The 15,443-nt window shown below is 39.9% G+C and overlaps 1 protein-coding gene across 1 annotated transcript; it reads left to right on the forward strand.

Moving 5' to 3' along the window:
- Positions 1–945: 945 nt before the first annotated feature.
- LOC309810304 (olfactory receptor-like protein OLF3) lies at positions 946–14,008 on the forward strand (the record flags this gene model as incomplete). The annotated part of the gene is made up of 2 exons (XM_082632265.1): positions 946–1,227; positions 13,340–14,008. 2 exons carry the CDS (start codon positions 946–948, stop codon positions 14,006–14,008), a joined length of 951 nt encoding a protein of 316 aa, XP_082488391.1.
- Positions 14,009–15,443: the final 1,435 nt, after the last annotated feature.

Raw genomic sequence — 15,443 nt, forward strand, 5'->3', positions numbered from 1 at the left:
GTTGAAAGGAGAAAAATGAAAATAACAAGGTACAATTACAATCATCTACCCCACTGTATCTCACTGAGGCTAAAGAGACCCAAGGCTGTCAGAAAGACAAATGGTCCCCAGGTCCTCAAAGTGACCCAGCTATTCCTAAGCCCTCAGTTCTATTAAAAATTGCCTCCAATATTATTTATGACTGAATTGTTGAGGGGGGCGTTGCATGAGAAAATCATGTTTGCTACTTTATTTACGCCAAGGCAGAGATCGTATGACTACTAATGCCCATACTACTACAGTATGCTACAAGTAACGGTTCACAGAGTACTTTCTCCATTAATTACCTACACGTGAGCTTAAATGTACTTGTGAGTTGTAGAATATTACTTGTTTCATATGTAAAAGTTCGTCACTAAACCCACATCACATAGCTGGTGAATAAAATCAGCTTTCAAACCTAGATTCTCTGATTCCAGATCTTTTCACAAGCCCCTGCCTCTTTTCAATATTTCTTCTTATAATAGATTTATACATGTCATCATAATGGATCTAGCTGACATATTTAAGGTAGTTTTTGTAACTTTCGCACCAAGCTTTTCTTCACTGTTTATCAATTTGCCTGCCATTGTTATCTACCATCCTTCCCTTGCCCTAGAGACTTAGGCAAGTTGGTAAAGATGTGGAACTCCTAAAATTGTAATGCATTATCTTCAGGCTTTAACTGGGCCTCCCAGGGACAACATCAAGTCCTTATGAAGGTGCTGTCCTGTTCTCTGATGCAGAATGGATACAGTGTATATCAGGATGAAGCCTGTCATCTTGGCCCATGAGTGATGTGAAACATCTAAGGGTGGCCAATTGTATGTAGTTTGTATTGATAAAAGTTATTTTTATGGTTCTGTGATTCAGTAGATTCTGTTATTTCTGTCTCTCTCCGCAGATTAATAATCCTCACATTTTTAAATGGGAGCCGATAACCAGACTTTGGTGAGAGAATTCATTCTCCTCGGCCTGTCCAGTGACTGGGACACTCGGATTGCTCTCTTTGTCCTGTTCTTGGTTATGTACCTGGTGACAGTGCTGGGGAACTTCCTTGTTATTCTTCTGATCAGACTGGACAGCCGACTCCACACTCCCATGTATTTCTTTCTCACCAACCTCTCCCTTGTTGATGTCTCTTATGCCACAAGCATTGTCCCTCAGATGCTGGTGCATTTTCTTGCAGAACATAAAGGAATCCCATATGTGAGCTGTGCAGCCCAGTTATTTTCCTCCCGGGGCCTGGGTGGGATTGACTTTGTTCTACTGGCAGTGATGGCCTATGACCGCTATGTGGCTGTGTGTGACCCCCTGAGATACTCGGTCATCATGCATGGAGGGCTCTGTACTAGGTTGGCCATCACATCCTGGGTCAGTGGCTCTGTCAACTCTCTCATGCAGACCGCCATCACCTTTCAGTTGCCCATGTGTATGAACAAGTATATTGATCACATATCCTGTGAACTCCTAGCTGTGGTCAGGCTGGCCTGTGTGGACACCTCCTCCAATGAGATCGCAATCATGGTTGCTAGTATTGTTCTGCTAATGGCACCTTTCTGCTTGGTTCTCTTGTTCTACATCCAGATCATCTCCACCATCCTAAAGGTCCAGTCCACAGAGGGGAGAAAGAAAGCCTTCCACACCTGTGCCTCTCACCTCACAGTAGTTGTCCTGTGCTATGGCATGGCCATTTTCACTTACATCCAACCACGCTCCAGCCCCTCTGTCCTTCAGGAGAAGTTGATCTCTCTCTTCTATGCCATTTTGACACCCATGCTGAACCCCATGATCTACAGTCTGAGGAATAAGGAGGTGAAGGGGGCCTTTCAGAAACTACTAGGGCAATTATCTGGATTAACGTCAAACTGGCAACTTGATGAATCATGAGCATCACTTAGAGAAAAGAGCTTTGCTTGTATGCTTTCCCACCCAACTCAGATATGAAGCATTGTAACTGCATTGCCCTGGCAACCAGGAAGGAGATGACAAAATGTGTACTGGTGATACTGGGTAGGAGGCTAAGTGATTGGGTTGGGGTGTGGGATGTAAGGGTGTTTTTATGTCACAGCAGCATGTTCAGAGAATTTAAGCCCTGCTGCAATAGAACTTCTCACTGTTAACCACTCAGTAGCCATTCATATGGCCTCAGAGTATTTGAGGAAAATATCATTTATTGTTTTTGATAGCAGCGTGAAAAATTGTTGTAATCATTGACCCAATCTTGGATCTTACCTTGGAACACTGATTTTATTCAACCACATTTTAAGGAGGTTATTGTATTTCCATTGGGAGCAAAATGCATTTTCATATTTGAACACTCACTTAAAATATTGTGTGACTAATATATAGTCACGTTCATTAATTGTGTGAGTCACTGTCCTAAGGAGGGCATCGCTATCAATGCTGATTAAAATGTTTTTGTGCGTGACCTACTGCATGTGGATATACAGACTCTGTCTGAGTCATGGAAATAAATGAGAGGAGAAACATCAACCAAATTCATATTTTACCATGATAAGGATATGATCAAGGGTGTTTGTACACAATGACATTATTTAAGAAAAATACGAGATTCAGTTACTGCTAATTAGCATATGAATAATTTAATAAGAAAACTATTGCATGTATATTGGGTACCATTCAGAAGGTTAAATTGTAATTTCTGAAAATTCAGCAAACTTTCTTTTCTCTGAGATCTTGGGAAAAATATAAGCAAATAAACAAGGAAATAAATAAATACAATGTTAAGACATAGTTAATCTAAGAAAAGCAGTTTTCTTGGAGAAGCCAGTGAAAGATAATACAGCTTTGATTTTGTGTTATCAGGATAGGTCATTCTGCTCTGCAGATGTTATTCTCAAGTCTCCACATTAAAGGCCTTCTTGTATTCGCCTCCCCATCACACACACACACACACACACACACACACACACAGACACCGAAACCCTACTTAATCTCTGTAAATCTTGTGAGCTGGCATTGTCTGTGAGTGTACCTTGTCTCTGAGGATAAACCTAAATAAGGTAAAAGGGGGGAAAGAAATGATTAAACAAGGGATAGGTAAGGGAAGGAGACAAAAAATATGGTAATAGTGGGTCCTCTCACTCTCTTCAAGGAGTATAAAAGAGGGACTCTTCTTTTTCTTTGGTCTCATTATTAAGTCAGTTGATTGGTTTTTGGTTGATTTGCATTTGGGTGTTGGTGATCAGAAGTTGAAGGGTTTCCACTGGCACCTATTTTCTCTGTGAGATAAGATGGAGTACCCATGGCTGAGAATACAGGGGAAGGAGGAAGAGATACAGGAGTGAGATTTGAGAGTGGTGCAGGTTTTTTTTTTTTTTTTTTTGGCTGTGTTGGGTCTTCTTTGCTGCACGCGGGCTTTCTCTAGTTGCGGTGAGCGGGGGCTACTCTTTGTTGTGGTGCATGGGCTTCGCATTGCAGTGGCTTCTCTTTTTGCGGAGCACGGGCTCTAGGCACATGGGCTTCAGTAGTTGCAGCACATGGGCTCAGTAGTTGTGGTGCATGGGCTCTAGGGCATGGGGGCTTCAGTAGTTGTGACACGTGGGCTCAGTAGTTGTGGCACATGGGCTTAGTTGCTCCACAGCATATGAGATCTTCCCTGACCAGGGCTCGAACCCGTGTCCCCTGCATTAGCAGGTGGATTCTTAACCACTCCACCACCAGGAAAGTCCGAGAATGGTGAAGGTTAATAGTCCACATGTGTATAGACAAATGTGCCCCTTTTACCTGTGGACATCACTGAGCCTAAAGTATCTCTGAATTTCATCTCAGTATCTTCAATTACAAGGTCACAAAGGTCATATTTTTCCTCTGATTTGACCAACTTTATCTTTATTCTCAGCCTTCTCTAAAACAAAGTTACAGTTGATCATTTTGTAGGCATTGACTTTGTTGCAGACAGTGCTTTTAGCATTGTGGGGTATCAAAGTTGTGTTCAGATATGGCCGCTACCTCAAGAAATTTACAGTCTTCTAGGGCAGGGGTTGGGAAACTGTTTCTGTATTAGGACAGAGAGAAAATATTTTAGACTCTGTGGGCCATACATTCTACATCACAGCTATTCAGCTCTGCCATGACAGCACTAAAATAGCCATAGATAATACATAAAAAAAGAATGAATGTGGCTGGTAGCAATAAATATAAATATATGGACACTGAAATTTTAAATTTGAATTTTATATAATTTTTACATCATAAAATATTCTCCTTTTTATTTGTTCAACGATTTAAAAATATTAAAAAATCTTGTGGGCCATGCAAAAACAAATGGCAGGCCAAATTTGGCCTTTGGGCAATAGTTTGCTACACCATTATAGGGGAAATAGAACAAAAGTGTAAAGTAATAACCCGAGGTATGCATATAAAGAGCCCTGATACTCAAAGGAAGAAAGGATTCATAAAGAGTCCTGATAGTCAAAGGAAGAAGGGATTCTTTTCTGAATGTAGACTGTTATAATGGTGAAGGCTTCTAAGGGAAAATGAAGTGGTTCTCACTTCAGTTTGCATTTCAGAAAGCATCTCATTTCTCATAGTCATTTAGGTCCATTTACCCAAGATCTAAGGACTCCATGCTAATGGGTGAATGGAGGACATGAATCACACACTGAGCATAATTCTTAGATATCTGCTGAATATTAATTGGCTGATTTGTATTACTTCTTAGTCCTAGCAGCATTTAACCACAGTGACAGGTCTTTTGGGGACACATTCCCTTACGTACAAGCTGAAGCTTCACTCTGTACTGTCCCTGATCATGATGTCTGGGACCATCAGGTTCTCCCCTATTCATCCCACTAAAATTCAGGATTTTGAGACCTAAGCCTATTGTATAAAACATAGGTCCTATAAAATATACACAGCCAAGTCAGACTGATGTGGTTTGGTTGTCCTTCTAGTTCCAAATTTGGGCTAGGCTACTCTCAGTGAAATCTGATCCTCAGTATCATGAGGTTTTTTTCCCATCTCATGGAAAATATCTCACCACTGTATGCATACTATTTCCTGACTTCTTTGAGCCTTCCACATCTTCCTCATCAAAGTATAGCAGGATAACAAAACAAGAAGTGCGATCCTGGACAAGTTATAAAACCTCTCTAAGAATCAGCTCTCTTTTTCATAACTTACAAAGAATAATAAGCTCCTCATGAGAAATTTGAGAGTATTGAGGGAAATATTATATGTAAAGCAGTTAGTAAAATGGCTGACACACAAAAAGCACTTGATAACTGTTTGCTGTTATCTTTGTTTTTTTCTCATAGAGTATTCTACCAATTTCCCCCCACCTCCTGTCCTCCCTGACCCTCTGGCAAACATTTTAGACCAACTCACTAGTCTGTCCCAAACAATCTAAGGGGTCTGACAGAAGAGTAAATGCCAGAAAAGTGTCTAGAAAACAGACCTCTAATTTTTGGCAACAAAGAACAAATTCTGTCTCATGCATTCTCATTGTAGGAGGTATCATCCCCAAAGCAGTGAAAATTGGTCTTCATTGGGGCGGGGGGCAAAAATATCTTAGATATTGCAATGGCTTATGGTCCTTCAAAGGGACCATATAAACAGATATACAGAATATCTAAGGTATTAAATTTTCAAGGGGTGGGTGATTAAGAAAAAGATGTCTAAAAAGTTTTCTTTGAGGGATGATGATGAATAAAAGGCTGAGACAAACTGCTCTGTCTGTAGAGAACTATTCCTTGTTTGGGCACCAATATTCACACGTGAATCATAAGCATAGAGGCCAGAAGACATATTGTCCTAGAGTTAATTCATTATAGGCTTGATGTCTGCTTCATCTGTTTTTTACCTATCTTAGTCTATAACCCTGGGCCTTGACTACCTTGACTACCTTGCTGTGATACTTCCTCATCAAGTCCCTATGAGCAGTCTGGACACCTGATCACCTGTTCTATATATTTTTTATTTAATGACTGTGCTTTGTGGGGTTCTGTTACAAAGTAGTTCTGTTTCACAGATGCTTATTCACTTTTTGGGAGCCAAGAAGTCTAGAAGCTTTTAGAGGGGGTATTAGAATTCCCATCAGTTATATAAATATAGGATTTAAGTCAGATTTATAAAAATCTGAAAGAGCAGAGTAATACTAGCTAGCTCTGTGCTACACTTACGAATTTTAAACTTTAAAGGTCTCCTAAATTCTATAACCTTATATTAACGTCTTTCCTTAAAATACAGATATTATTATCCACATTGGGGATAAAATATGAGTTTCAAGTCTATGTAACTCACGCAAGCTCAGACAGCTAGTAATCAACTCATACAGCCTAGATTCAGTTCAGCCTTGGCTTGTCTGAATCCAAAGCCATCCTAAATCTCGACAAGGACACCCCTTTTGGGATACCACAGGGAGTATTGGCACTTTAAGTCTGCTGTGTGTGGATCAGCGTTCAGTTGAAGATGTGAGAAACCCACAGAGCCGTAGTGTTACCATTATAGTTAGGACCGTTAGGGTTTCAAGTGATAAGACCCAAAACAAACTGGATAAGCAAAACTAAAAATTAAATAAATTAAATACCTTAACTGTGGAATATAGTAATGAATATCATGAATGGTATCATGAATAACTGAATCTAGAGTCTAAAACTTTTTTTGAAGTTTGTCTTTTTAAATTTTTTCTTGTTTCCTGCCTCTTGGCTTTGCTTCTCTCTGTGGAGCTTGTTCTTTTCTATCATTCATCAATTTCCTCTATGAGGTGGAAAAAGTGACCCTTGGAGGCCCCAGATATACAACATGATGTGAGAGACAAAATCCTGACTTGTCTGCTAGCTCCAGCGGAAAAAGCTCAGAGATGGGTCCAGGTTGGCTTACCCTGGGTGGTGTGGCCCTTCCTCAGTCAAGCCCTCTGTTAGGGTTTTGAGGCATTAACATATTTTTTACTTGAATTGTTTTGATTAATGGAAACTTATTTTATCACCAGTCATATGTTCAATCTTTGTAAATGTTGCATACATACTTGAAAAAGACGTGTTTTCTGTAATTGTTGATTGGAGTATTCTATAAATGTTAATTAGTCGACCGTTGATAGTGCTGTTGAAGTTCTCTATTTCCTTACCATTTCCTTATTATTCGCTTCTTTCTACTTGTTCTATCAATTATTGAGAAGTATGGAAATTTCTAACTATAATTGTGAATTTGCCTATTTATCCTTGCATTTCTATCAGTTTTTGCTTCATGTGTTTTGAGGCTCTGTTATTAAGTGCCTCAGTATTTACAATTGTTCTGTATTCTTTTTTTTTTTTTTTTTTTTTTGCGGTACACGGGCCTCTCACCGCTGTGGCCTCTACCGTTGCGGAGCACAGGCTCCGGACGCGCAGGCCCAGCGGCCACGGCCCACGGGCCCAGCCGCTCCGTGGCACGTGGGATCCTCCCGGACCGGGGCACGTTCGTGCCCCCCGCATCGGCAGGCGGACCCCCAACCACTGCGCCACCAGGGAAGCCCCTGTACTTTTATTAAAGATTCCCAACACTAAAAATCCCTAAGTACAAACCAGGATATGAAAGATCATCTTCCTTAAAGTGAAGGGAAAGGTGAAATTGCTAAGGTTACAGGATGTGATGGTAGAATTACAAACCTGAGAGCAGCCCAATAATAAGCAACATCTGTTTAGGGATTGGCATAAAAAACTCTCCCTGTCCAACCTCAGATTAGGTGATGTACCATAGAGCATCTCAGTGGTCCCGTGAGTTGCCAGGCCCAGGAGCTATTGCTTAAAGGAACGTGGAGATGGATGAGTTGGAATGAGAAAGTTTCAATTTAATCTTCACGGTCCAAAAGTGGGATAAAAATTCCCACCATCCAAAAGTGTTATCACTGAAGGCTCAGACACACTTCCCTTGAGAAATTAAAATTTGGCAAGCTCCTTCCCATGCTCCAGGGACAAGGAAACAAAATGTTCATTTGCAAAGTTGAAATGTAGGTTAGGGTGTTAGATGCAGAAGTGACCAGACAGAGGGAAATGGAAAATAAAAGAAATCTAATAAACAAAAAATAATTGGTCCCTTGAGATTTTATCACTAAGTTATAGAAAGGTACCTGTTCCAACTGCACTTGCTTCAAATTCCATAACTTTCCCAGCCCTGCCATCTTTCCAAGGCACAGGATGGCCTCCTCCATTCTCCAGGGGTGAGTCAGGCATTTTCAGTCTTTCTTCATCACTTATTTAGCAACATAAATTGTGAAACCAGGTTCCTGTAATCCATGGCCTCTCCTGCCATACTCCTCAAACCTAAGAGTATGGTGGCTTGATATAGTTGTCCTCTGGTAGAAGTTTATCCTAAAAAATACGTTCTGGCTATTCAAATTATGTTTGTGAGTGTACAGCTAAGTAGGTTTGAAAAGAAATTTGTGAACAGCTTGAGCATGAGTGAGTGTGCTTATGTGTGGGATCCAAAGAGGACACTATAGAAAGTGTTCCTCTGAGTGGAAAGAACTCCTGGCTCTCTTCTCCACCTGTGTAATGGTTTTGGCTTAACTACATGGCCACTCAACAGTTTTCCTCTGCCTTTGGTGTGATTGCCAAGTGACCTGGAAACATAGCCCACTTTTTATGTTAGTGCGATAGTAACTATTTACACAATAGGGGATGTATTGCCCTATTTATAAGCACTCACCACTACAGAGAATAGATTCCAAGTTCCCCATGGGAGACATCTCAGAAGGGACAAATCTTCCCAACCAGATAAAACTCATACCTTCAGACCAGGACCCTTCGTCATGTCTCATCTCTTACTTGTTAGGGATATTTTTGGGTAGACAAAACTATCCTTAGGTTCAAATCTTCTTTTGAAAGCTAATTTTAAAAAGTAAGCACTCGATTTATCCATTACTATTAAATTATTTTTTTCCTTATTTTCCATAATTAGAGCCCTTAATTTTCTCTTATAAGAGGAAGAAAGAACTTCCTGCCATGGATCCATTATAAGACGTTGCGTTCATCACCATATGAGACACAAAGTAGAAGGATGATCACCTTTTCAAATTTATGAAAGAGGCCAGTTAATCACATACTTCATGAAGAGAGTCCCTAATAGGGGTGATGGGCTGTGTTTCTTTTCCTCATGTTGCTGATGTGGCTTGAAGGCCAGACTTCAGCTTCATAGGTGAGTGAGAAGTACCTACTCTGGTCCACCATGATTGTGAAATAAATGGGATCAAAAGTAGGAACTCAATTAGCCTCTTGATATGTCTTCTGATTTTCATGTTAGGTGAATCCACAACCTTTAAAAAATTACTATCACTGTGCTATACACAAGGTCTGTTATGTATAGGAGCAGGATGATTGATGTGCCTCAGGTTATCAGATAATCCTGTTTACCTGCTGACTCCTCCATGGTCTAGTCTTTTTCCCATCTGTAAAATAGAGATAATAAGCCAAAGTTCAGAGTGTTGTTGTGAATATTATTATACTATATTAGGTATATAAAGTAGTATGATGCCTAGTACAGAGTAAGTGTTCAGCAAATAAAGTATTTATATCAACAATATAAAAATAAGTGTAATTATGATTCTTATTTCTTCTCTTACCGTCTTTCCCACTCCAGTGGATTTTTGCACTCTGGGGAAGAGTGTTTCAGGAGCTTGTTTGTTTTCTTCCTGCCATCTGTCTCCAAAATAATAGACAAGCCTGAGAACCTTTTCTAAAACTGAACCTTACCATTCAGTGATTCACAGGGCAATTGACCTGTTAAGTTATTTGAAACAATTTTACAAAGAAACAGGTTTACTTTGACTTTACACATCACTTTTTAAAAATATCAAATGTATTTTATTTTAAAAAGACGAAATTGATTGCAAGTAATGTGTCACTTGGAAATTCACTAGCTTGACTTCATTACTGAGCAAAAGCAACATGACTTTAAGCACAAATACCCTTTTTTTTGGGATATGGTTTTGGAGATAGGTAAAAAGACACCATTTATTTTTTTGTTGTTGCATTGACTTTTAAAAATTGACATTCGTTTGAGTCCTGGTTATAGAAGTATAAACAGTGTAAATGAATCTACCATTAACTATCACTGTCACATCCATGCTACCTATCTGCACATACATACCTGCTGATAAACCTGGAAGAGTTCCTGCTTCACAGTTACGTTTGAGCCCTGGGAGACAGGCCTGAACATACAACGTAGGACAAATCACTGGTATTCCTTTAAAGAACAGGTCACAATAGAAATACTTCTTGGAAACAATTCATCCACTTTGGTATGTTTTAGGTTTTATTAGTGATTTACATAGTTTATTTAATTAAATCATAACATAAAGCATTAAACACAAAATAACTATTAATTTCTTCAATATCTATGTTAGCAATTTTTGAAAAAAATACACACATATATACAGTTGACCTTTGAAACATGGGTTTGAACTGCGTGAGTTCACTAATACGTGGAGCCACAAATACATGATATATATACACATCATGGCCATCTATAGCCATCATGATATTAGGTGGGGAAGGAGAAAGTAAAAAGAAGAACAAACACTTCCATGTGGAGAAAATATAGTTCAGATATTTAGATGCAAAACTGATATCCCCAGGTAAAGTACTTATAATGAATTTTCCAGAAAACTCCCTTGCCTGTCACAATGGGCCTGATGACTCTCTCAGTCCAAATATTCTGAAAACTGCAAAGATAGGCAGCCATATGTTGGGAATAAAGTGAATGGATGGGGAAGGATGGATGGGTCTTGCATTTAGCTGTATTTTATAGTGTGGTCTCTAGCTATTGGTAAATCTCTAAAAAGCATTGGAATGTCAGAGTCCATTTACATAGGAATAGGAAAGCACTGTAGATATTACCAGTCCACATTTTTATCATGGCTTGAAATGACTAGGAAAATTTCCAACAAGTATAACGACAATAATTTTTATTCCAATGTAAAATGTAGCAGAACAAAAAGAAATTGATGTATAAATAGGTAAAATGCAAAATAAAATTACAAGGAAGGGAATACACAATAATTAAGACTAGGCCATTGGTTTGTAGCTGTGAGGCTGACAAGCTGTTAATTTTCAACATTCTAGAAAAAAAATCATTCTTGATTATAAACTATACCTATTTGTCATCAAGATTTTGAATTCTTTATCTTTTCATGTAGTGAAGAATATTACTTATATCTTTAAATATTGTGCATTTCTTTGCCAATGTTGCAGCTGAGTATCTTGTTCCAATCAATTTTGGTGTAAGTGACTGAAAGCTTTCAGTGCAAGGCCTTGAACATGGCATCTGACATTGATCATTTCCACTAATTTCTGTGTGATACTCAATTTCTGAAAGTTCTCTTTTTAGTAATTCCTTGACACTTTGGAACTTATTCAAAACAATACTAAATCCTGAATATTTAATAACTAACCATATGATAACAAACTATAATATTAAGTCCTCCAACCATCTGTGTTATAAGTGGTGTGATCTGTAACAATCATTCTAAAAGTTTTTATGCTGAAACTGGAAACTTTCAATAATTGTAATCTGTTGTCCATCTATAATTATAGCATGAATAGTATAGAAGCCATGGGAATAATTATCTTCACGTGAATCTTTCATGTACTGTCACAGGATTGTCTCAGAGACCTCAGACTCCCATCTGTATATTTTAGTTATGGATCACTTATTTCTTTCTTGAAGTGAGCAAACATAAAAGAAATTTTGATTTTGGGTCAAAAAACTACTACTGTCTCTGTCGTCATGTTCTATAATTAAGACCTGATGGGCTTCCCTGGTGGCGCAGTGGTTGAGAGTCCGCCTGCCGATGCAGGGGAAACGGGTTCGTGCCCCGGTCCGGGAAGATCCCACATGCCGCGGAGTGGCTGGGCCCGTGAGCCATGGCCGCTGAGCCTGTGCTCCGCAACGGGAGAGGCCACAACAGTGAGAGGGCTGCGTACCAAAAAAAAAAAAAAAGACCTGATTTTCTATCCTTCTGCCTTCCCTGCTGAGGACTGATCCCTGTTATATTGGGAAATAAGTTGTCCCTTCCCTGAGAAAACAATATTATTTTTTTTTTTTTTTTTTTTTTTTTTTTTTTGCGGTATGCGGGCCTCTCACTGTTGTGGCCTCTCCCGTTGCGGAGCACAGGCTCCGGATGCGCAGGCTCAGCGGCCATGGCTCACGGGCCCAGTCGCTCCGCGGCATATGGGATCCTCCCGGACCGGGGCACGAACCCGTATCCCCTGCATCGGCAGGCGGACTCTCAACCACTGCGCCACCAGGGAGGCCCTACAATATTATTAAGTAATAACCTGATATCATTAAATGCTTTATTAAATTTCCCTTGGGGGACATAAGAGATAAACTTTAGCAGCTATGTGTACCTTCTCTTCATTCAACCTGAGTCTTGAAGTTGGCCATCCTGGGTTGATCTTGCCCACCTGGGCCACTGGTATGAGATAGGTGGAGAGGAGGCCTTCCGCCTGCCACTCTCAAATTAAAAGGGCAAATTACAGAAAATAAATTCAAAATCACTTAGTAATAAGAAGTATGAGAATATCATTTAAAACATTCAGGATTTCATGGATACAGTCCATTAAGGAGGGGTGAGTAGAGTTGTGTCTGAGGTATCCAGAGTAAACAAAACAAAAAAGTTAAATGGTATTGAACATCATGTAGAATTCAGAAAAAGTCATGTGGGCTAAAAAATGTCGCACCAGAAAGACAGAAATTATCCCCTATAATAACTACTAAATTGACTAGGATTTTGTCTAACCACTGCATTAATTTCTTTCCTCCATTTAAGAGCAGATGTTTAGGAGAAGAGATTATCTTCCAATAAATTGAATTTCAAGAATGTAACTTTTTTTCTCCTTGATTTCCAGCTGCAAAACTGGGTCCCATTGTGTTCTTCATCTACGGACATGTTCAAGCAGAGTTTGGATGATGATTTGGCTGAGACATTCAAGGAGAACTTTAAGTTCAGGTGGGTAGGTTCTCCCTGTGGTCTAGAAGCCACCTTCCAATTCTGAGTTTCCTTAATTTGTTATTTTGACATCATGAGTTCAGTCCAGAGAAACTCATGGGCCAGGGAAATAAAACACAGACATGGGTGGGTGAGTTCGTTTTGCTGCGGCTGTCCAGTGACTGGGGGACTCAAGTCTCCCTTTTTGTCTTTATCTTGGCCATGTACTTGGTGACTGTTGTGGGAAATTTCCCCCTTCTTCTTCTGATCGGACTGCACAGCAGGCTTCATACCCCCATGTATTTCTTCCTTAGTGTTTTATCTTTTGTGCACCTTTGTTATATAAACAGTTTTGCCCCACGAATGCTGGCCCACCTGCTCTCAGTCTAGAAGTCCATCCCATTCCACGGCTGTGTGCTCCAGCGCTATGCATCCCTGGCATTGGGTGGGTCTGAGTTCTTTCTGCCGGGAGCCATGCCCTATGACCGCTGCGTGACAGTGTGCTACCCACTGCACTACACAGTCATCATGCACGGAGGGCTGTGCCTGGGCCTGGCTGCCGGCTGCTTGGTGGCTGTTTTCATGAATTCACTTACGGAAACAATCATCACCTTTCGGCTTCTCCTGTGTCACAGTGTTACTAATCACTTTGCCTGTGCGACCTTAGCAGTGCTACGGCTAGTCTGTGTGGACACCTACTTCGATGAGGTCATGGTGGTTGCCCCAGTATTTCTGGTGATCATGCTTCCCTGTTCCCCGGTTCTGTTCTCCTGTGGTCGTATAGTTGTTGCCATTCTGCGCATTTGTTCTACTCAGAGACGTAGCAAAGCGTCTGGGACGTGCGTTTCTCACCTCACTGTGGTTTGCATGTGCTTTGGGGCTACCATCTTCACCTACCTGGGGCCACGGTCAGCCTCCTCAGTGGAAGAGGAGAAGATGGTTGCTCTGTTCTATGCTGTGGCGGCACCTATGTTGAACCCCTTGATTTACAGCTTGAGGAATAAAGAAGTTATGGCCGCTCTCTGTAAATTTTTAGAGAAATTCAGAGATAAAGGGTAAAGACTAAGAACTTCTTGCTATCTATCATCAAAATCAAAAAGGAGATCAGATAAGTGAAGGTGGGACTGCCACACTCACACTAAGGAAGACTATTATGGTCAGACCCTTGCTTTCAAATGAAGAATTCCTCCACATGATTAATGGATTTCCTTATATAGGCCAATACCAGTTAATTTACATGTCAGTGATTCAGCAAAGGGCCTTTTTTTAGATCATCTTCTCTCAGGTATCCAGTAGTATTTAGACATCATCTGCCTATTTAAAAACTTTATTAGCGTACCAGTGTTTAAAGAAATGAGCCATGACTTCATCAAGCAGACCTGGTTTGTGGATTGAATGGGTAGATGAATTCCACCGATTAGGTTCACTTATACATTTGTGGAACAGAATAGATAATGTCTGTTTCTCTTTCTACATGACAGTACTCCAATTGTTTGTAGAATAGCTTAATTTCCTCCAGGATAACCACAAATGGTTTTTTCAACTCTTTTAAAAATAATACCAGTTTTGAAACTTTCAGTACCATCTGTGCCTTAGTCTAGACTGTGATATTATATCCTGAAATAAATAATATATGATAGAATATTTGTTCAGGCCATTATGCTGGATCTCATTTGCTTTTAAGATGAAAAATCTGTGCCTTCACTCTAGTCTTTTTTTTTTTTTTTGCTGTACGTGGGCCTCTCACTGTTGAGGCCTCTCCCGTTGCGGAGCACAGGCTCCAGACGCACAGACTCAGAGGCCATGGCTCACAGGCCCAGCCACTCCGCGGCACGTGGGATCCTCCTGGACCGGGGCACGAACCCATGTCCCCTGCATCAGCAGGCGGACTCTCAACCACTGCATCACCAGGGAAGCCCTGTTTTAGTCATTTTTAAATGTACACTTCAGTGGCAAATTACATTTGCACCGTTGTGCAAACATCACCACTATCTTATTTCCAAAATTATTCATTACCGGTCTTTTATACAACTAATTTCCCAAGACCTGGTTCCTATAATCTGGTTACAAAGACTCTACACCCATTGCACTCTTTTCTTTTTTTAACTTAAACAAAGGTATATGCATTTTGTTCTGCTAATTGTTACTGATTTTCACACATCACATCACACCAACTTGCCAAGATCATTTTGAATTTTGATTCTCCAATTAATTCCTTTTGTTTATTTTGTCTTTCTTTTTCAATGGATACAATAAGCAGAAAAAGTTATAAAAATAAACACCAAATAGTACATGTTAATTATGTATCACTGCAAACTTGGAAAAAAGTGGTCCACAGTGTCTTATAGTTGGAATCGTATAGTATGCAGCCTTTTCAGATTGATTACTTTCACTTAGAGATTTACATTTAAGTTCATTCATGTCTTTTCATGGCTTAATCATTCATTTCTTTTTGGAACTGAATAAAATTCTTTGTCTGCATGTAGCACAGTTA

The sequence above is a fragment of the Mesoplodon mirus genome, assembly GCF_964341445.2.
Source record: "Mesoplodon mirus genome assembly, chromosome: 9".
Lineage (NCBI taxonomy): Eukaryota > Metazoa > Chordata > Mammalia > Artiodactyla > Ziphiidae > Mesoplodon > Mesoplodon mirus.